Genomic DNA, 24979 nt, shown 5'->3' on the forward strand with positions numbered 1-24979 from the left:
ATAGATAGATAGATAGATAGATAGATAGATAGATAGATAGATAGATAGATAGATAGATAGGACATTATATGAAGTTATAAAGAATACCTCAGGTGCTACAAAGTTTGCAGTATAGCATGGAGTTAAGAGAAGTCCAGTTTCTCCTCGAAGCTGTTTTGCAAACCCAAAATCACAGATCCTAATGGAGTCAGCATTGGCTGATTCATCCATGTATAAAATATTACTAGGTTTAAGATCACGATGAACAACCTTAAATATAAAAGATAAAGAACATTAAATTTCTATAACTAAGTATCTGAGTAATAAAACATTTTAACACAATGAATTTATAAGAAAAGGAACTTTCTCAATTATAAAATTTTGGCAATGCCATTTTCTGCAATCTTTATCACATTGACAATTTAAAGTATCACAAGTTTTTACTCAAGCCACAGTTTTGGTAGCTGCTTTCAGTCTTAAAGTATCAAAATTCAATTTCAGTTCTACTTTTGGGTGTAATGAACTAATGTCTTTTCAACAACCTCCACCCAGAGTAAACAATTATCCAACATGGACAAAATACAAAAACTACCTGAAACTACTAGAGAGTGAATAAAAGAAGACAGATTCTAGTGGGGAGTGAACACTCAGTTGAAAGAGGAAATACAGGTAGTTATATATAAGTTCCTATATCTGTGGCCTTTATTCAATGGTTAATTTCAGTCTCTATGATACAGAGTGGTGGTGAAGATAGACATTTAAAACTCCACATTGTTACTGGGCTGGAGAACTAGAAAAGAGATACTCAGAAACTCAGTGCTGAGTGGAGGAATACAGTAAGGGAAAGAGCCAGAACTGATTCCTGAACCAAAAATGCATAGGAGAGGTTCAAGTAGTTAATAAAGGCAAAAGACATAAATATCCATAACTTAATATTCACAATGTACAGTACAGAATGCAAAAGAAATCATCTGATATAAAAAAAAAAAGCCCCAAGAAAATGGAACACGATGTCAATCCAAAAGAAAACCAATGAATTCCAACTCCAAGATGAACTATGATGGACTCAATAGACAGGATTTTTAAATGTTTACTATATGTGATGTGATGGAGGTACTCGTAAAAGCTAGGCTAGTGTTCATATCACAATTAAAATATGCATCAAATCAATACACTATATACCCTAAACTTACAGAATGTTATATGTCAACTGTTAATAAAAGTATACTGCTAAAAATTCATAGGATTAAATATAAAAGGAATGTGAAAATTAAGTGCCCATTGAAAGTAGTCTCAATGAAGTAAAACATGCTTTCAAAGCATGCAAATATCAGCAAAAAAAATTATTAAGAATCAAATCAAATGCTAAGTATAGGACAATAAATGAAATTCTCTCAAATGATTTACCTACTGATGTTTTATACTTCATTTACTACACTGCCATGAATAAATGCTCATTGTATTTGTCATTAATTTACTTAATTTATGTAAGAACCTAGAAGAAAGAGAAATTAGGGAAGAAATTTCATTTACAATTACATCAAAAAGAAAAGCCCTAGAATACATTTAACAAAATAAGTGAAAAACCTGTATTCCAAAATCTCAAGACATTGTTGAAAGGAAAAGAAGACAAAATAAGGTGAGAGATATTCAATGCTTGTGAATATGATAAATTAACATTAACATCAGTAGAGTGGTTATATTACATAAAGCAATAAAAAAGTCAGTGCACTCACTATGAAAATAATGCCATTCTTCACAGAAACAGAACAACAAAAACCATGATATTTATTTGGAATTACAAAAGGTTCCAAATAGCTCAAAGAACTAAGAAAAAAGAATAAAAATGGACATATCATGCTCCTTAACTTGAAACTAAACTGTAAGGTAACAGTAGCTAATACAGTTAAGTACTGAAATAACATAAATGAAGCAACAAAACAGAACAGAGAGCCCAGAAATAAAACCATGCATATGTGGACAATTATTTTATGACAATGTAGCGAAGGGCTTACAAGGGAGGAAGGAAAGTCTTTCTACAAATAGTATTGGGAAAGTTAGATTCTACATGCAAAAGAATGAAATCAGGTTGCTATACAACACCATACACAATAATTAACTCAAAGTGGATTAAAGTCTTGGATATAAGATCTGAGGCCATAACATACATAGAAGAAAACACAGGACACAAGTTCCTTGACATCAGTTTTAGAGATGCGTGTGGGGATCCATTCAATAAGCAAATATAAACAAATAGTAATACATCAAACTTAAAAAACACTTTTGTATAGTAAAAGAAACCTGACTCAAAATGAAGATATCCTACTAAACAGAAGATATTTGCACATAACACCATGAGAAGGGGTTAATATACAAAATATGTGATGACATAAAACTCTATCAAAGAAAAAAATGTATAAAATACAACCAAATTTAAAAAATGATCAGAACATCTTCTCCAAAGAAGACATAAAAATGGTCACTGGGTACATGAAAAGATGTTCACCATCTCCAATTAGAGAAACACAAATAAAAACACCTATGAGATATAGTACCACATATCTTTGAGGAAGGGCTATTATCTAAAAAGCAAAAAAAAAAAAAAATGTTGGAGAGAATATGAAGAAAAGTAAGCAAGCCCTTGTATACCACTGATGGAAATGTGAATTGATGCAGCAATATAGAAAGCAGTATGGAGATTTCAAGAAAATTTAAAACTAGAAATTTCATACATTCCAGTCATGCCACTTTGGGCATTTACCTGAGAATAAACAACCCACTACTTAAAAGAGATGTTTACTGAAGCATTATTTACAATGGACAAGAATTAGAAACTAAGTGCTCACCAACACATGATAAATGAGACGCAGTTATATAAACAATGTAATATTGTTCATGTGCAAAAGGCAATCAAATCCTGACATTTGCAAAACACGGATGAACTTAAGAGAAATATTCCTGGTGAAATAAACCAGACAGAGAAAGAAAAATATTGTGTAGTCTGAATACTGTGTTGTATATAGAAAAATTGAGAAGTAAAGATAAATTAATAAACAAAAAAAGCTTTTGGAGCATAAGACCAATCATTTTTAAGTAGACGGGGAGAAAGATGGGCAAATCAGGAAAAACAGGACAATGGGAAGCTGAGGACAGAATTGGAGTTTTAATTCTGATGAACTTAATGAAATACATATGAATATTCATTCTCAACAGTGGACACTATAAATTTATATAATGTTTTAATGCAATGTTAATTCAATAAATTTTCTCTTTACTGATTGACATATCATTATTTCATATCCTTGTCTTTTTACTATATATGTTTTTCTCACTCAGTTTTTCCACCACCAAAGCACCCACAGTACTCCACCACAGTCCATTATGCTTTCCTCTTGCATTATTTCTTCTCTCCTGAAGCATCAGATCCATGGTCAGCTTTCAAGGGTTGATTTTAAACTTTGTCTTTGTCTAATCCTTTGTTTGGTTTCTCTATATACCACACATAAGTGAAACCAACCATTATTATTCAGTGCTCATGGATTTGATGAACTAACATTATCATCATTATTTTCTTCTTCTGACTCACTTAAGATAACCCCTTCCAGTTCCATCTATGTTTCAAAAATGTCATGTCTATCTTATTAGAGTAGTGGGTACCATTCTACTGTAATATATATTAGATATTCTTCATCCACTCATCAGATGTGGAGCCTTTAGGTGGTTTCCATATCTTGACCATTGTAAACAATGCTGCTATAAATATAGGAGTGCAGGTTTCCTTTTGAGTTAGCGTCCTCTTTGTGTTCTTAGGGTAGATGCCTAGGAGTGGTATTGCTGGGTCACAGCGTAGATCTATGTGTTTTCAAGGAACACTTCTTTCCACAAGTCTACATTTCCATCAACAATATAAAAACGTTCCTAGTTTGGCACATTTTTTCCAGCACTTGTTTTTGTTGTTGTTGTTTTTAAATATGGGCCATTCTCACAGGTATGAGAGGTATTTCATTGTGGTTTTCATTTGCATTTTCCTGATGATTGATGTACATTTTTTTTTTTTCATTTACCCATTGACCATCTAATCTGCATGTCTTCTTTGGAAGTGCCTCATTAGCTAGTCTGTCCTTTTACTTTATTTTATTGGATTGTTTCATTTCTTTTTGTTGAGTTGTAATGGCTTTTCATGTATCTTCTGTGGAAGACCCCTGTCAGAGGTATGGTATGTAAAATATTCTTCCATTCAGTAGGATACCTAGTTGTTTTAGTTATGGTCATTTATTGAACCTTTGTATGTTGATATGGTCCCAGTTTTACTTTCCTCTTTATATTTGTTATCACTGGAGATGAATCTGCAAAAATATTTCTGAAGTTTATGTCAGAGTATTTTGTCTATGTTTTCTCCTATGAATTAAATGGCTTTAGGTGTTATATCCAAGGTTTTTATGCAATTTGATTTGATTTTGGTATATAGTGTGAGGTAGTAGTATAGCATAGGCAGTCCAATTTTTAAGCACCATTTATGAAGGAGACTTTCCTTGTTTTGCCTATATACTTGCACTTTTGTAATAATTGTTTATTCACAAATATGTGGTTTTATTTCTGGACTCTCAATTCTATACCATTTGTCTATGTGTTATGTCTATTTGTTCCAGTACTGTGTTTTTTAAATTATTATGGACTTATAATTTGAAGTCCTAAAGTATGATACCTCCACTCCCCCCTCCCTTTGAGTCTAAAGAGCTTTAGCTATTCAGGACTTTTTGTGGTTCCATGTGAATTTCAGTAATCTTTGTTCAATTTCTCTGAAGAATGCCATTGGGATTTTTACTGGGATTGCATTGAATCTGTAGACTGCTTTGGATAGGATCATTATTTTGCCAATGTTGATTCTTCCTATTATGTCCAGAGAATATCAATCCATTTATTTGTGCCTTCTATTTCTTTTAACAATGTTTTATAGTTTTCCTTGTATAAGTACTCTGCCTCCTTTGTTAGTTTTATTCCCAGGCATGCATTTTTTTATATGAGATTGTAAATGGGATGCCTTTATTAAATTCTTCTTCTAGATCATTACTCACATGTAGGTAGACAACTGTTTTTGTGGATGGATTGGGAATTCTGTCCCTGTGCAGAACTGGACTACTGTTATTTAGTTTTTCCAAGGAATCGTTGGGATTGTTTATGTATACTGTCATACCATCTGCAAATAGTGATAGCTTTACTTATTTTCCTTAACATGGATTCCTTTTACTGCTTTCTTTTGCTTAATTTCTGTCACTAGAAATTCAAATGTTATGAATAGTAGTGATGAGAGTAGACATCATCTTATACTAGATCTTAGTCAAAAAGCTTTCAGTTTTCACAAAGAATGATAGTAGCTGTGGTTGTAATATGCAAAGCTTATTATTATGTTAAAATATGTTTTACTTATTCTCAATTTTTCAAAATTTTTCATACGTGGATGCTAAAATTTATCAAATGATTTCTCAGTGTCTACTGATATGATCATGTAGTTTTAATTTTTCTTTTGTTGATGTAGTAAATTAATATTTAGCTATTGTACTATTGTGTTCTTGATATAAACCCCACTTGGTCAACGTACACATACGGTGTAGAAAGTCTTGCAAAGACATTATTGAGAATATTTGCATCTGTGTTCATTAGAGTGATTGACTTGTAGTTTTCTTTGTGATGTTTTTGTTGTAGCACAATTTTAGCCTCATAAAAGTGTCAGGAATTATTCCTTCTTTTTCTGTTTTTGAAAGAGTTTGGGCATGATAGTTATTGATTTGTCTTTGAAGGTTTTGTAGAACTTGTGTTTTGTTTTAATTTATTGTGTGTGAGTGTGTATATATAAGAGATTTATGGTTTCTCTTTCAATTTTGTGATATTTTTGTTCAGGTTCTCTATTTCTTTTGTATCCAATGTTGCATGATTGTATAATACTTAGAATCTTCCCATCTTCTCTATGTTGTTGAATTTGTTTGCATATGAATGTTTCTAGTAATCACTAATTATCTTATGAACTTCTGCAGTATCTAATGTAACTTCTCTTATTTCTTTTTTTATACTCTTTCAGTTTTCTCCCTCTTTTTGTTAGAAACCCGAGCTCAAGGTTTGTCTATTTTTTTCAAAGAACAAGTTTTTGGTTTTAATGATCTTTTGAACTGTCCTTTTGATTTCTAATTCATTTAGTTCTACTCTCACTTGTATTATTTCGTTCTTTCTCCTGCCATTCATGTTTTCATTTTGTTCTTTTTTTAGTCCTTTGGGAAGAGAGACAAGATTGCTTATTTGGGTAAAACAGTGGTGATGGCACACAAGTGGACTGGTGACAGGAGGTCCATGGGGATTACAACTGAGCTAGATAAATGCACAAAATGAAGAATGATATAAAAAAAATGATGTTTATGGTGTGAAAAAATTAAAATTGAAAAAAGTAGTTTCTTAATGAGGGCCTACATTCCTGTAAACTTCCCTCTTATAATTCATTTTACATTCTGAAAGGTTGTGTCCCTATTGTCATATATCTCAAGATATTTTGACTTCTTTCATTTACTCACTAACCCAGTGATTCGTTAACAGTGTACAGGTTGAGCTATAAATCATGTATTAAACTACTACTTTGCTTTCTTTTTGTGGTTGATTTGTTATTCAGTAGTATTAAGGTCAGAGAAGATACCCTTGGTATGATTTTAATTTTAATGCATTTGTGGATGCTTGCCATGTGACCATGTATGTGTTCAATGCTGGAAAATGCCTTATGTACACTTGAGGGGTTTTATTCTTTGTCTAGGGTGAGTATGTCCTTGTTTTTGTTTTGTTTTGTTTTGTTGGTAAGAGTGGGCTGTTTATGTCTTCAGACATATGTGTATTTTCTCCAATGTCTGTTTTCATATTTGATAGTATTATTGTTTGATGTATTTTGGTGCTCCTTTGCTTGTGGGCATATATTGACTATTGTTGTTCCCTTGAATACTATGTAGTGTCTATCCCAGCCTCATTTCCTTTTTAAGCTGGAAGTCTGTTTTTTGATATATGTTTGCCTGTTGTTGCCTTGCTTCAGGTCCCATTTGCTTACAGGATTATTTTCCATCCCTTTACTGTCAATTCATGTTTATCCTTGGAATTTACATGTACTCCTTGGAGGCAGCAGAGTTGGTTCTTATTTCCTAATCCAACTAGATACTCTGTGTTCTTTTATTGATGAGTTCAGCCCATTAGAGTTCAGAGTGATTACTGCTATATAAAACTATGCTTATGCCATTTTCTTCCTAGCTTTGTTTTTATTTAATTACTTGTTCAGTTCTTTGTGTCCATTCTTCCCCTTGGATTAAATGCTAAAGCTTATTTAACTATTTCTTGGAGCAGGGGCTAAGGGAATACAAAATATCTTAAGTTTTCTTTGAGAAGGTCCTGATTTTTCTTTCATAAGAAAAAGGAGATCATGGGCCCTCCCTGGTGGCTCAGCGGGTTAAAGCACAGCACACAGAAGCTTAAGCCAACTTCCGCATGAGTTTGATTCCCCGCCTGCCCCGGAGGAGATCCACATGGCGAGGCAGACCTCTCCTGACTCGCCCGCTGCTCCCCTCAGCAGTGTACTTTGTTGATCTGCCTGCTCTGTACCCCACTCTGTCTCTGGTGAATCCTCTGACCCTCCGCATCTCTGGCCTGTAGCCCAGTTCTGTACGAATAAATAAATCTTAAAAAAAAAAAAGAAAGAAAGAAAAAAAGAGATCTTTGCAAGAAAAGTATTCTTGGCTGGTAATTTTACTACATTTTTTTTTTAAAAATATGTCACTCCATTCTATTCTTGACATAGTGATCTTCAGAGAAGTCCAATATTAGCATAGTCAGTATTCTGTTATAAATTATTTGTTCTTCCCACTCATAAGCTTCATTGTTTTTCTTTTACTTGGACTCTTGAAAGCTTTATTATGTTGTGTCTTGCTGTAGGTCTCCTTTTGTTTAGGTATCATAGTGTTCACCTTGCTTCCTTTTTGAATTCTTTCTTCAAGCTTGAGAAATTTTTTTCAATTATTTCTTTAATTTTTCAGTTCATCTCTCTTTTCCTTCACTTTCTGGAATTCTTATGAGTTTTAAATTCCTTTGCTCATAGTATAAGATCAATTATTGAAATGTTTCTTCATTCTTTTTACACTGTACCTTTTTTTTCTTCTTTCCTCATTTTTCACTTTCAAGGTTACTTATTTTCTTTTTTAAGCTTTCAATTTTAACTTCTGTTTGTTGATTGTGTACATTACAACATTCATTTATATTATTTTTTGTTTGTTTTCTCAGATAACTCTCATTTGCTTTTTTTAAGTTTACTTTGAATTGTTCCAGTTCTTTAATTTTCTCAATCATGTCAATTTTGTATTCTATGTTTGATAGGTAGAAAATTTCTTCCATATGTTTATAGTTTGGTTATGAGGTTGGTTTTTCTCTCTTTGGTTTATTGTTATCCTCAAGAATTGTTTTCCCATTTGGATTATATTTTCTCTCCATTGTTTACTTGGGGTTTGCTCCACTGCAGTTGGGGATTTTGCTCCATATGAGTCCTTGTCTCTCACTGTTCTGGGTGTTTCCTTAAACTTAGGCAGAACTACTGGGCCTTGTAGGATCAGGGTGGTACTAGGGCCTCCACTAAGCACTAGTGGGCCTGGTTCCAGTGGCTGGAGGGTTGGAAGGTCACTGGGTCAAAGGACATGTATGTTGGTACCTTATCCCACCCGTGCATAGTACCTCCAGACCTGGTTCTGGTGGTCATGAGGGCTGGCAGGGAACTGGGTTAAGGGCCAACTTATTGGGGCCTCACACTGCCTGGAAGTGGTGGCCCCACACCTGTTTCTGGTAGCTGGGGGGCAAGTTTGCACACAGTATGCATTTTATCCAGAGGATAGCTGTTAAAGTCCTTGTAACATATGCTGTGGCCTATTTTGGCTGTCCAAGCATAGGGAGAGCTTCTGAAGGATCCCCAGTGTCCCAGATATTGGGTGAGGCCTTGTGGTCTGGACTGGATGTATATCTGCTACTGAGATATTACTAGCTTGGTGCTGTGTAAGTTGTATTTTCCAAGGAGGGCTGGAGGCCAGTGGTGAAAGGCAAGGCTGACTATGGATCTGCTGCTGAGGTGCTTGTAGCTAAGCATTATAATGACTGCATTCCTGAGGGTGGCTTGGAGCCAGCTGAAGGATAAGGCTCTGCACAGCACATAATGGGTCATGTGTCTGCTTCCAAGGTGCTGGTAGCAGAGCACTGGATTGGGTGCACTTTCTAAGGGTGGCCTGTTCTCCAATTAATTTTTTTAAATTAACAAAGAATAGGAAGGTGTCTAAATAAATAAACTAAAGAAGTTCATAATTTCTACTTCTTAAAATTTCTGGTCATCTTTTATTTTAGAGAGTGTTGATAAAAGCAATATGGAATAAATGATAAAGGGACACCACTTTATCAATATACAGACTATTTATCAAAATATTGAAAGTATGACCAATAAAATCACACAAAAACTGAGTGCCAACTTATTTTTCTTAATTTTAAGAGGAGCTGGCATAGAATTTCCATTGTTCCAATACTAAAGTTTTCATTATTCACTGTATATAGTTAAATATGTCAATATTTTCATTATTACAACTGATTGAAAATTAAAAGTTTGTTATTTGCAAATGTGTTTCCTTGTATATCTATATATTGGGTTGTCAGAAAACTGATGCACTTTTTCTTTGCAAATCAGACTTTTTTTTTTGCTTTTCTAATAATCCAATATAATAAAAGTCAACTTCTTCTGGTAACTCAATCTTTATGAAAAGACAGGAAATAAAATGACAGAGTTTCCTCTCCTCTATAAATTCTAATAAATTAATTCTTCAAATGCTGAGTATCCAAATTTCAAAGTATATTTCAGGAGGTATGGTACCAAGTTACACAGTCCTCTTACTGGCAGAACTTTATATACTAGGTATAGTTTAATTTGAATAATATTCATAACAAATCCTTGGATAAATATTTTATGTTTCACTTTCAAGTTTAATTAGGCTTATAAAATCCAAAATCAAATTTATATGCAAGCATGTCATTCAAGTCACCTTTATGCATTTATTTTTCTCTATTGTGGTAATACTGTTTTACAATATTGTATATGAAGAGTGGCATAAAATCAATCAAACTACTTCTAGAGCGGCATAAAATCAATCAAACTACTTCTAAAACTAATACACTAGAGTCTGGCAAGATGGCAGCAGACTGAGGCTACAGGCTTGCCTCCTGAACCTATTTACAACCAAATCACAACAAAAAAATATATGACTTCTGAAAGATAAATGGATAGCTACTATATACAATGAGAACAGGAACATGGCAGAAAGGGATAGAGAAAACTGTAATGAAACTATGCGAAAAAATAATACTGGGGCAGTACAACTTATGAGTGGGTAAGTAGCACCATACAGAGACTTTCCAAATCCTCAAGGGCACATGCCCATATCAGGGGCTTTAAAACCCAGGAAGTATACTGGAGAAGGGGTTGCAGAAAGTTGGAGTACAGGACAAAGGGTGCACCACTAGAGAACTACAGGATCCAGGGTGTTGAATGATTACTGGCTGGATCTGGTGGCTCACAAACAAGAATAGTTAGAGTTGGAACTGGCAGACAAAGTGAGATTTGATGATCTGTTTCTCATTACAGAAGAGGCTATTGTTTTTAATCTGTAGCTATATAACTTAGCTATCATCAAAAGGCACATTTAAGACAACCAAATACAGTCATTAACTTGAGTTTGGAGCACCCTCCCCTTAATAATAGGAGCTAGTGTCCCACGGCAAGGTTCCCTATTCCAAAGGCAAAGGGAATAATACCAAGCTTGTGCAACTATAATCCTAACAAGACCTTGAACTTACAGTTCAACCACAGCTAGAGGTTGAAGCAAGCATGAAACTGAGTGTGATATTTCAGTTGAGGACCTGGCCAAATAGATGGGTTCACATCTCAGATACCCACAGTAACAAAGGAAGTCTGAGCCACTCATGCTCATTGGGGCAACCTTTCTATGCTTTACTGTCCCATTTCCTATTTACTACTCCTAACTTGTATCAGTGTTCCCATCATCTGAACAGGTGCGTTAGTTTATAAATTAACAGAAACAAAAAGATCCTGACTAAAAAAATACTAGGATACATGTAGCAATATGGGATATAAAACTAGTTTATCACAGGAAACCTAAGCTCCCTATTACAACTCATAAAAAATTAACAATGAAGTAACAGAAGAACTTTTCACGAATATTATAGTGAAGAACCCCCTCAATCCAGCAGACCTCTGGGATATACCTGAGGAATTTAAGGGACAGTAATAACCATGGTGAATTAAGAAAGAGTGGATGATAAAAAACAAGAACATAATAGAGATTGAGAATGAGACTATTACCAACAGAATTAATGGATCTAAAAAAGCCTATAATTTTATTAAACTATATAATAAAGGGCCTCAAAAGAGACAAACGGAAGTAATGGAAAGAATTAACATTTGAATGCACAGTAACAGAAAACACACAAACAGAACAACAAGATAATAAAAAAAGAACTGAAAAGGGGAAATGATCTAAGAATTCTTTGGAACATAAAGAAAAATGAAATCTGAATCATAGGGATAATAGAAGGAGGAAAGAAAGAGAAAGGCATAGAAAGTTTATTTAAAGAAATGACGACTGGAGGATCAGGACAGGAGTGGGAAGAGCACAAATGACTATGGTGATGGTTCATGGGTGAACTGGTGGTGGGAATTTCATGGGAAAATCACATATTGTACAAAAACAAAGAATAATGTAATGAATATATTAATCAAAAACTTAAAAAAAAGAAACAATCACTGAAAGTCACCTTAATTGGGGAAACTAATCAGACAACCTAAGAGGATCAAAGAATTGCAGATAAAATAATACCACATTAAGAGACTCCAAAACATATGATATTAAACTGTTGAAAGATAATACAAAGTGTCAAATAATAAAAGCATTGAGAGAAAGAAGACTGAACTATAAGAGAATATCAGAATGTCCATGGACAACCCAGTAGAAACCATGTAGGCAAGAGATGAATGGCAGTGGATAGTTTTAGTAAAATAAGTAGTTCCAAAAGAGTCATTTATCCTGTTTAACCATCATTCAACACAGAAATGGTTAAAAAAAATAAAAGGCTCAAACAACACAAGGTTATATTAGAAAGGAGTATAAAAGGATCCACTACAAAGCAACAATAAAGAAACAAATCTAGAGGTAACAGGTTTTTGAGACTTAAATCTGGGAACACCAGAGTAAAGGGATACCAGTAGTGTCAAACAGAAGCCAGGATTTTTCCCATCACCTACAGCATATTACAACCAGTAACTAACCATCTCTTAGCTCTTTACTCAGCAACTGAAGAGAAAGGTGTTGGTAACTATTGAAGTCAGAAAAACTGAAAAATATAATCAATTCCAATAAAACCACAGCTCTTCCTTCAGGGAAATTAATATTCCAACTATTGAATTTACTACTACAGATTTTTTTAATTAGGAAATTTAAAATAGCAAAATACGCAGAAAAAATACATGGTACCTTGATACAATAATGGAATATTACATAACAAGGAAAGGACATTCCACAATCTAACCACAAAGAAAGATTATTTATACTTAAGAGAGTGATCAGAAAGAGTATAATGAATTCAAAGACATAGAAGAAAATACACAAAGGTAAGTCAAGCTGATACAAAATAACTCTAAACAACTAATCAAATACATAAAAAACCAGAGGAAACTGAACCTTTAGTTTATAATACAATTCAGGATACAGAGAGGGTAACAAATGAAATAAAGAACTCAAGAGGGAGCTATTTAACAGAATAGATAGAAGAGTGGGTTATACCTCAAAGACAGCACTACAGGAAAAGTCCAATGGGGGAAGAAATTAAAATAAGGTTTTATACACACACACACACACACACACACACATATATACATATATACACACACACACACAGAGGCCCTCCCTGGTGGCACAGTGGGTTAAAGCACAGAACTAAGAAGCTAGAGCCACTTCAGCATGAGTTTGGTATCCGCCCCAGAGGTGACCCAGATGGCGCATCAGACCTCTCCTGACCCACCCGCAGCTCCCTTCAGCAGTGTACTTCATCAGATGGCCTGTTCTGCTCCCCACTCTGTCTCTGGTGAATCCTCTCACTGCCCTGCACCTCTGGCCTGTACCCCAGTTGTGTATGCATAAATAAATAAATCTTTAAAAGTATATATATATACACATTAAGAACTATTCGATTAAATGAGGAAAGTCAACATAAGGACAACAGGTATCTTAGAAGCAAAGAGAGTGAAGGAAACAAATCTTATGGAAAGAAACAATGCAGGGATACTTCCCAAATCTGGGAAAGGAAATAAATAAGTAAGCCCATGAAGCTATTAAAAGAACACCCAGTTATATAAAAGCAATGACAAACACCAGGATTCGGTTGTGAAACTACCAAGATTTCATATCTAAGAAAAGTACATAAAGAAGTTAGGGTAATAAAGCAGGTAACTTACAAGCTACTCCATACAGTCTTTCCTCAGCCTTATCAGATAAAACTTTACAGGCAAATAATATTAAATGACATATTAAAATACTTAAATATAAAAACTAGCAACTATAAGTATCTAACAATACCATACCATGCAAGATTTTCTTTCAGAAATGAGGAAGAAATAATGGCCTTCCCAGAAAAACAGAAGATGAAGGAATTTGCCAATATTACATAAACTGTATAAGAAATGTTGCAAGGAGTTCTCCTATCTATCAAAGTCCATAATAATAGATACAGAAAATAAACAGAACCAGGAAACAGCAAAAGTGTAGTAGTTAGCTCTCAAATATTAATAATCACCCTTGATGCAAATGACCTATATTTATCAAGTGATAGAATGGTTGGTTGGATCAAAAAACAAACCTCAGCATTTTATGGTCTTCAGGAGATATATGAACACACAAGATAAACAAGTGCCAAATAAAAGGTTGAAAAAATAATTCTCTGGAGGCCTTCCTGGTGGTACAGGAGTTAAAGTCTCAGCACTAAGCTAACACTAGCCACTGCAGTATGAGTTTGATCCTTGGCCAGGGAGCTAACCCACTTAGGGTGTAGCAGATCTCCCCATCTCATCTGCTGCTCCCCTAAGCAATGTATTTCGGTAGATCCATCTGTTCTGCTCCCCACTCTGTCTCTGGTGAGTCCTCTTACTCCCCACATCTCTGGCCTAGACCCCAGTTCTTATATGCATAAAGAAAATAAATAAATCTTTAAAAAGAAAAAAAAAATTCTCCAAGCAAATAGCACCCTGAAAAGGTAAACACCCCATTCTTATGTCAAGTAAAATATAGATTTCCTGTTAAAAATTTTAAGAAGACACAGGGGTAGAAATTATATGATGATAGAGGGGAAGACCTAACAGTAATATATGTACAGCAAATGAAGAAGCATAAAAATATATAAAACAACTGTTAACAGACCTAAAATCAGATACCTAAAAATTAGTTTGACCTTACACATAAGGAACTACCAAAAAAAAAAAAAAAAAGACAATAAACCACTAAAACCACTAGGGTGAATTAAATAACAAAATTAAATTGTAAATAAATAAGATTAATTAAACCAAAGCCTGTTCTTTGAAAAGATAACCCAAATAAACATGCCAGAAATACTCACTATGAAAACAGGGGTTGGAACTGATAGAATCAAATAAAACAAGGTAATATACAATAGAAAGCTCAGTAATACAGCTCATCTATTACTGTAGATATTTTCATATCAATGAATTATATAACTTAAAAGAAACAGATACCTTTTTAAAAGCATACAACCTATCAAAACTGAAAACCTAAACAGATTAATTAGAAACGAGGAAATTGAAACAAAGAATAAGTCTCCCCCAAAAAACAAAGGCCAGAACCACATGGCTTTTTAGTGAGATCTATCAAGTCCTCAAATATTATCTAATACACTGCCCCGTCAAATTTATGCAAAATGTTGAAGAACAGGGAATCATTACAAAATATTTTAGGTCTAGCACAATTCTGATAAAGATATAAATATTTAAAATAGAAAAGAAAGAGACAGACATCTGGTGGGAAGATGGCAGGTGAGTTCATACTGTGGAACCTTTGGTATATTACAGATTTTTGAAAGAGAGCTGCCACCCTGATGGAACTGAATATGGTGGATTCAGACCCTCAACTATCAAGACTCAATCAGTACTACAAAGAGTGTTGTTTTAATACAGCTGGGAAATAAAACAGTACTGTGTGGAATTGAAGTGGAATTTTCAACACTACCAATGTATACCACTTATGCGGCATATGTTTGTTGTTCCTTATGGGGATCTACCACCCCTGTGTTCATTGAGATTTGTGTCTTGACCTCTTGAGGAAGTGGATAGCTAGTTCACTGTAGGTGTTACTGAAAATTCACAGACAATTCAAAGAGGACTTATGCATTTCTCCAGTAAAGGTTGCTTGGGCCTTATGTTAAGCTTTCATTTGCATTAACTATACAGAAACATTTTGAGTCCCTATATATTTGCTCTGTTAGAAGCTTTAAAAGAAATGTACAGTTGGGCCCTCCCTGGTGGCATAACAGGTTTGGACTTCAGTGTGAATTCGATCCCCAGCCACAGAGGTGATCCATATGCATAGCAGACCTCTTCTGAATACTCCTGCTGCCTTTCTCAGCAGTATACTTTGTCAATCTGCCTGTTCTGTTCCCCACTCTGTCTCTGGTAAAGCCTCTCACCACCCCTGCACCTCTGGATTGTACCCCAATTCTGTATGAATAGATTTTTAAAAAATGCACAATTGTATGAAGCTAGTATAAATGAAGAAACTGCTTTATTAGACACCAATTTAAAGAAAATTTTATTTGTGTATTAGAATTCATCTGATTGCAACTTCCTTTGCTGTATTTAATGCCACTCTGCTTACAGTTGACCTTATTAGATAGAACCTTAACAATATTAATGGATGAACAAGGAAAACTGTGTTGCCTTTATAAACCAGGTAGAAATTGTTTAACTGGAACTAAACTTTAGGACTGTATGAGACTAGCAATTACCAAACATTAGGAAGTGAAAAAAAACACTGCTTGATGATATAATTAAGTACTCCAAATAAAAAAAAAATCACCACATTTAAGGAGCTTCCGAGGTTTAAATGGACAGAAGGACTGTGTGCCTAAACCCTAGCTAACTAACGTGAGCACCACTAACTCCAGCATTTGCTTATAGCCCAACTAAGTGGACAGAGGCCCAAGCTGCAACCTCAAAGGACATAGCTATTCACCACCAACCCCCGTCACAATAGGAAGTACATACCATTATATTTGCTGATACCTGTCAATAGGCCAGGCCCCACATGGGCCTCATAGTGCTCTACCCTACATCTGGGCCCTCAGTTACCCCTACATGAGCACCTCAAACACAGTATTGGCCAACACAGCAAAAAGAAAACTACAGACCACTTGCACTAAAGAACATAGGTGTTAAAATCCTCAATAAAATCTTCACAAATTGAATCCAACAAATGGATTATACACCATGACTAAGTATGATTTATTTCAGGTATACAATGATGGCTCAGCATGCAAAAATCAATATAATTCACCACATAAAAAAATAAAAATAAAAACCATATGATCATATCAAGATATAGTGAAAACACATTTGATAAAGTCCAACATCCTTTTATGATGGAGGGCCAAGAAAAACTGTGGAAAAAGGAACATGTATTAACAGAGTAAGAGTCATATATGAGAAACCCAGAGCTAACATCATTCTAAATGATGAAAAACTGAAAATCTTCCCATAACACCTGCAATAAGAAAATGATATCTCACCAATGCTTCTCAATACTGCAATTCTTAGCTAGAGAAATTTAACAAGAGAAAGACAGGAAAGGAATCTAGACTGGGCTAGAAGAAGTAAAACAGATAATATAATATATAGAGAAGCCAAAAATGTCCATGGAAAAAGTAACTGAAACAATCAACCAGTAGCAAAATTAATAGATAAAAATCAGTAGATTCCCCCCATATGAAAACAGTCTCAGGAGAAATTAATAACACCATTCCCTTTACAAGTGTACTAAAACCAAAATTAAATACCTATGCAAAAACATAACAAAGGAGGCATAAAACCTATACAAGGTCTAACCTACAAAGAGTTAGAAATACAAAAAGGAACAAAGAAATAGAAAGACATTCCTTGCTCATGGATTAGAAGAATTAACAGTATTAAAATGACTGTGCCACCAAAAACAATTTACAGATTCAATGGAGATCCAATAAAAATCTCAATGGTGGCCCTCCCTGGTGGCGCAGCAGGTTAAAGCACAGCACTAAGAAGCTAAAGCCACTTCTGCATGAGTTCGATTCCCACCTGCCCAGGAGGTGACCACATGGTGCGGCAGACCTCTCCTGACCCGCCCGCTGCTCCCCTCAGCAGTGTACTTCATCCATCTGCCTGTTCTGCTCCCCACTCTGTCACCAGAGACAGAGCCTAAGCCTGTCCCTGAGCCTCTGGCCTGTACCCCAGTTCTGCATGTACAAATAAATAAATCTTAAAAAAAAATCTCAATGGCATTCTTCAAGGAAATGGAAGAAATATTGCTGAAATTCATATGGAATCACAAAGTAAATACCCAAATAGCCAAAACTCAAGCCTAAAAGGGGGATGAACTGAGGTATTATACTTCTAGACTTCAAACAATACTAAAAATCCATAATAATAAAAAGATTATGCTAGGGGAACAAAAACATACACACAGACCAATGAAATCAAATTGAGAGGCCAGAAAAAAACCCACACATATAAGGTCAACTAATCTATGGCAAAGGAGGAAAGAATATAGACAGGAACGAGGAGAGCCTCTTTGAAAAATGGTGCTGGGAAAACTGGACTGTCACAAGCAAAAGAACAAAATTAGATTATATCACATCATACATAAAAGGCAACTGAAAATGGATTAAAATAGATGTAAGGGCCCTTCCTGGTGGTGCAGTGGGTTAAAGCACAGCACTAAGAAGCTAAAGCCACTTGAGCATGAGTTTGATCCCTGCCCTGGAGGTGATCCACATGGTGCGGCAGACCTCTCCTGACTTGCCTACTGCTCCCCTCAGCAGTGTGCTTCATTGATCTGCCTGTTCTGCTCCCCACTCTGTTTCTGGTAATCCTCTTGTCACCCCTGCACCCCTGTCCTGCACCCCAGTTCTGTATGCATAAATAAATCTTTAAAAAATAGATGTAAGACTTGAATCCATAAAATATATAGGGGAAAACACTCTATGATATAAGCCTCAGAAACATTTTTGAGGTCTCTTTCCCAGAAGCAAATAAACAACAGAAGCTACATCAAATTAAAAGCTTCTGTACAGCAAAAGAGAGAGCAACCAAAACAAAGAAACTGGCTATTGAGTGGGAGAAAATATTTTCACGCCATACAAGTGATAAGAGACTGATATCAAAGATCTATAAAGAGCTTACACAACTGAAGAATGAATAAAAAGTAAACAAGAGTCAGAAAAATGGGTAGAAGAACGAAAAAAGACACCTCTCCAAGGAAGAAATGAAAATGGACAATATATAAATGAAAAAATGCTCAATATTACTTATTAACAGGGAAATAAAAGGCAAATTCACAATGAGAGACCATGTCATTCCGGTAAGAATGGACCACATTAATAAAAAATAAAAAAACACCCACTCTCACAGCTGTGGAAATGTAAATGTATGGAGTCCAGCCACCATGGACAGTTGTGTGGATGTTCCTCAAAACATTAAAAATGTATCTACCATATGATACAGCTATTTCACTTCTAGGAATCTTTCCAAAGAAACAAAAACAGGCCCTCCCTGGTGGCACAAGAGTTTAGGATGTAGCACTGCAAGCTGGCCACAGCAGTTCGATCCCTAACACCAGAGGTAACTCACATGGAGCAGCAGACCTCTCCTGACCCATCCGCAGCTCTCCTTAGCAGTGTACTTCTTTGATCTGCCTGTCCTGCTCCCCACTCTGTCTCTGGTGAAGCCTCTCACCACCACTGAACCTCTGGCTTATACCCCAGTTCTGTATGCATAAATAAATAATTTTTAAAAACAATACAGAAACACTAATTCTAAAGTAAACCTGCACTCCTATATTTATTGCAGTACTACTTACAATAGCTAAGCTATGGAAACAATCTAAATGCCCAAACAGATGAATGCATCAAGATGTGGGATATATACACAATAGAATACTACTCAGAAATCAAAAAAGAGACTACACCTGAGAAAAGATAGCAAACATTGTTAAAAAAAAATGAAAAAAATATATAAACTCATGCAATCTGCAGCAACATGGATAGAGCTATAAGGTATTGTGCTAAGTGAATTAAGTCAGGTGGAAAAGAGAAAAAACCTTTGATTTCACTTATATGTGGAATATAAAGAAAATGAACAAAGGGTTAGGAAAAGACAAAGCCTGCAGAGATCTGAGTTACATGATCTATCTATATGATCTATATGGGGAGTGGTAGGGGAAGGATTTCAAACAGGGGAAAGAAGAGCATAAGGTATGAGGAAGATTGATCACAGATACTATAGTGGTGGGAGAACTACAAGGATGACACATGATGAAAGAAATCAAACAGTAACAATTAACAATGATGTAAGAATGTAAATAAGTTAATAAAAATGCCATATTATCAAACATATTTCTAAGGTTTTTTTTTTATACTTTGCACAAACTATATTAAAAGAAAGAAAAAATGACAGTCATTATCTGATATATATGAAAAATACCAGGGAAATATTTGCACACTGAATTTAACAATATATAAAAGAATCATAGACCATGACTAAGCGAAAATTATCCAATGAGTGCAATAATTGTTCACATAAGCTAAATCAATGGATGTGATTCACCATATCAAGCAAAGAACATATAAAAATCATATGATCACATCAATATATGTAGAAAAGACATATGACAGAACTCAGTAATTATTTATGACAAAACATCTTAATAAAATGGAGGTATAAGGATTACCCCTCAACATAAGAAACATTAGAGTGTTGCAAGAGACCCACAGCTAACATAATGCTGTATGGCAAAACATTAAGTTTTTTATCGAAGATCAGGTACAAGACAAGGATGTGCATTTCACACCTACTTCAAAGGCATTAATTTATATTTTTTACTAGAAGTCTTTCTGGAGAAATAAGGCAAAGAAAAGATGTAGACAGAATACAAATTGGACCAGAAGAAGAAAAAGTTAGGCTTTTTCTTTATAAAAATCAGTAAATCCAAACAATGAAGTAGTGGGCCAGAAAATCATTATACAAAAACAAGAACTAGAGAAAGAATTTAAGAAAAAAACCACAATTTAGTATTAAAAAATGAGTTTATAGCAATAAATTTACAATCTTAAATAGAGTATTAAAGGAAATAAATTCAAAAAAGAATTTATATATAAAAGAATTTATATATAAAATGAAATATTACAGATATTTTTTATGGAGCTTAAAAAGATTCAGCAATGCCAACAAAAAAGAAAAACATCAAGAACATATAACACTCATAAATATGTTCATCAAATGAAGGAGCATCAAGATACACAAAGCAACTACTACTAACTCTAAAGACAGGTATAGGAGAAAACACATTTTTGCTTAGGAACCGCATCACTATTTACGCCAATGGATAGATCAAGTAGATGAATACATATGGACACAAGAGCATAAACAAATAATTGGAAAACATGGACTTACTAGATAGCTACATGGCATTGTGCCCCCCACAAAAACAGGGCACATGGGACTTTCTCCAGAACAGACTACCACATGGGTCACAAAAGATCAACAAATTCATAAGATTTTTACTTAGATCATACCTAGCATCTTCTTAGAACATAAAGGTATCAAACTAGAAATCAGTTATCAAAGGAACACAGACTTAGATATCCTGAACAGACCAGTGACAAGTAAGAATATTGGAACAGTAATCAAAACTCCCCCTAAACAAACAAACAAACAGGAGTAGATAGCTGCATGAGAGTACTTTATGAAAACTAAGATAAATTAATACCTGTCTTACTCAAACTTTAAAAAAAATGCAAAAGTAGGCAAACACACATTTTATAGGCTAACATTACTCTAACAACATGACAAAAAAAAAACACAAAAAGATTACAGACCAATTTCCCTAATGAATACAGAAACAAAAATCCTCAATAAAATCTTTGTAAATTAAATTCAACAACGCATTAAAATGGTTATACAGCATAAACAAGTAGGATTCATACCAAGGACACAAGGATCTTTCAACATCCAAAAGACAATCAATGTAATTGATCATACCAACAAAGAGAAAGACAAAAACCAAATGATCATAACAATAAATGCTGTAAAAGCATTCAATAAGCTGCTACACCCATTTATGATGGAAACCCCTGAAAAACTGAGGATAAAAGGAACATACATTAACTTGATAAAATGAATATATGATAAACTCACCACTAGCATCATTCTCAATGGTGAATAACTAAAAACCATTCGCTAAGATCAGACAAAGAACAAGAATGTTCACTTGCACCATTACTATTCAATGGTGTAATGGAAGTCCTAGCTATAGCAATCAGATAAGAGAAAGATATTACAGGAAACAAAATTGTTAAGGAAATACAATTAAAATTATCATTTTCAGCAACATGATAATACACATTAAGAACTCAAAAGGTTCCATGGAAAAAAACAATCAGAACAATAAGCCAGCTTAACGAAGTGGCAGGAATAGAAAATCCATTGGAAAAAATTAGTTGTTTTCCTATGTACAAATAATAAAATAGAGGGAGGATAAATTAATAAAGCGATCATATGTACCATCTCACCACACACAAAAATAAATACATACATCGAAATGAACCAAACAAATGAGGTGAAGGACATATACAAGGAAGTATAAAACACTGTTTAAATAAATTGTAGATAATAGGAAATGGAATGATATTTGCTGCACATGCATAGGGGGAATCAATACTGGCAAAATGATGACCCCATCCAAAGTTATTACAGATTTAACACAATTCCAATAAACATCCCAATGGTATTCTTCAAAGAAATGGAATAAGCTTTACTGAATTCATATGGAAAAACAAAAGATCCTAAATAGTGAAGGAAACATGATGGTACTACATTTCCAATTTTCAAACTACTATTGAAGAAGCATAGTATCAAAACAAAAACCGACACACAGATTAATGGAACATAACTGAGATACCAGAAATAAACTCACATATATTGACAGCTATGGCAACAGAGAGATTAATATAGACTAGAACAAGGAACGCTTCTTCAATAAACAGTATTGGGAAAATTGGAGTGCCATATAGAAAAGAAAGAATGCAACTAGATTGTTGCACAACCTACACAAAAATCAACTCAAAGTGGACAAAATACATGTATGTAAGCCTGAAACCATAAAACATTTAGAAGCATACATAAGTAAAACCACCACAAACTTTACAAATTATCTTTGAGGATTCATTATAAGCAGCAATGAAAGCAAAATAATGTAAACACCAAGACAACATTAAACTTAAAAGATTATGAATAGCAAAGAAGACCATAGCTGAGAAAAAGAGGCAACCTAATGAATGGGAGAAAATATTTGCATACCATACATCTGACAAGGGAATGTTCCAAAGAGCTCCAAAGAGTTCAAACAACTCAACAGAGTGAAAACCAATAACCCAATCAAGAAATGGGCAGAGGAGCAAAACATATACTTCTCAGAAAAAGACATACAGGTGACCAATAGGCACATGCATAAATGTTCATCATTTGACTGTGAGAATGGCTCACATCAAAATTAACCAGAAAGAAGTGTCAGCAATAGGGTAGAGAACAAGGAACTATAGTTGCACTTTTGGTGGGAATATGATTCCTTCAACCCCTCTGGAAAGCAATGTGTAATTTCTCAAAATACAAAAGATACATATGTTTCCACTCTTAGGCATCTACCCATAATTTTAAAATTACTAATTAGAAAGGAAACCTGAACTCCATGTTCATAGCAGCTCCATTTACAATAACTATTTGGGAGTAGTTTTAGTGCCCAAAACGAGATGAGTAGATGGAGAAGAATTGGTACATATATTCAATGGAATAGTATTCAACAAGCAAAAAAGGTAAAATGCCTTTTGCAGCAGTATGGAGGGGTTAGAAGAGATAATGCTGTGATACAAGACAAAAGGAGAAAAGATAAATCTCTGATGCTGTCACTAAGAAGTGGAATATAGAGAAACAAAACTAAGAACCAGAGAAAGAAAACTCTAAAAGATAACCCTTCAGGGATCTCCCTGGTGGTGCAGCAGATTAAAGCACCGCATTATGAAGCTCTCAGAAGCCACTGCAGTACGAATTCGATCCCCTACCTGGGAGCTGACCCACATGGTGCAGCAGACCTCTCCTGACCCGCCTACTGCTCCCCTCAGCAGTGTACTTCGTCAATCTGCTTGTTCTGCTCTCCACTCTGTCTCTGGTGAATCTTCTCACCCACCATACCTCTGGCCTGTACCTCAGTTCTGTATGCACAAATAAATGTATCTTTTAAAAAAATTTAAAAAAAAAAGATAACCCTTGAAAACTGACTATAGAACTAAAGCATACTTTCAAAAGAGGAAATGTTTGGAGGAAAAGTAGGAACAAAGAGAGAAAAAAAGACAATGGAGTTTGGTGGTAGACTGTGTGTGAGTTTGTGGTGGGTACCCTATGGTGGTACTACCTGATAGGGATAATCCTAATGTAATCACAATTTAAAAAATAGATTGTTATTTTAAAATAATAAAACTACAAATGTATAATGCTCCCACACTTCTAACTAATACAGTTATCTAATCAAAACAATATCATATTTGTACAAAAAGAGATGCACAGACAAATGTAATAAAATTGGGAGCCCAGAAATAAACCTAAGCAAGCGTACACAAACAGTTGATATGTGAAAAAGGGCAAAGTGTATATAATGGATAAAGGAAATATTCTTAAAGGTGTGGGAACCTGAGAAGATAGATATAAAAGAATTACATCTGATGATTATCTCAATTAACTCAAAATGGATTAAAAATTTGGATGCAAAACATGAAACCATATATACAAGAGAAAACTTAGACAAAACACTCAATGACATTGGCTCCAGTGATGTCTTTGGAGACCAGTTTCCAACACAACCAAAACAAATGAAAAAATAGTTTGCTGTATTAAATTAAAGTTTCTACACAGCAAAATAAACTACCAATTTACAAAAAGACACCCTACTCAATGTTAGAAATATTTGCACACAATATATCAAAGGGTTGATTTCCAAGATCTACAAAGAATTCGACCAACTCAACAACAACAACAACAAAAGTGGGCAAAGGAGCTAAACAGACACACTTCTCCAGTTAAGACATACAGAAACCCAGTGAACACATGAAAAAATATTCATTACTTATCACAAGGAAAATTCAAATCAAACCACCTCAAACTTGAGAGACTGGACCATATCAAAAATCTAGAAAGAACAAATGTTAGTGAGGGTATGATAGAAAACGGAACCCTCATTGACAGTAGATGGGATTGGAGACTGGTCCAGCCTCTATAGAAAAAAGTGTGAAGGTTTCTTAAAGTATTAAAAATAGATTTACTACACAATCCAGCAATTCCACTCCTAAGTATCTACCAAAATCACTAATTTGAAGAGATATGTGGACTTTTATATTCACTTCAGTACTATTTACAAGGTAGGCTACAATTTAAGTACCCAATGACAATGAAGATCTTGTATTTACACATACAATTAAATACTATTCAGCTACTAAAATAACTGGCATGGCAAACCCCCAAAATATGACTAATTGAAGCTTCCAGGGAAGTAGAGTGGGTGTGGTAAGCAAACAGATGAGGCCCAAT

General features: G+C 34.6%; 1 protein-coding gene across 1 annotated transcript in view; it reads right to left on the reverse strand.

The window, feature by feature from the left end:
• Positions 1-24979, reverse strand: part of RPS6KA6 (ribosomal protein S6 kinase, 90kDa, polypeptide 6) — a 186168-nt gene that overhangs the window by 18510 nt on the left and 142679 nt on the right. Inside the window, exon 18 of the mRNA XM_004685620.2 lies at positions 88-249. Coding sequence (XP_004685677.1) covers positions 88-249 — 162 coding nt within the window. The remainder of the gene's footprint in view (positions 1-87; positions 250-24979) is intronic.

Source organism: Condylura cristata, unplaced genomic scaffold (assembly GCF_000260355.1).
Source record: "Condylura cristata isolate star-nosed mole 26May11 unplaced genomic scaffold, ConCri1.0 scaffold00019, whole genome shotgun sequence".
Lineage (NCBI taxonomy): Eukaryota > Metazoa > Chordata > Mammalia > Eulipotyphla > Talpidae > Condylura > Condylura cristata.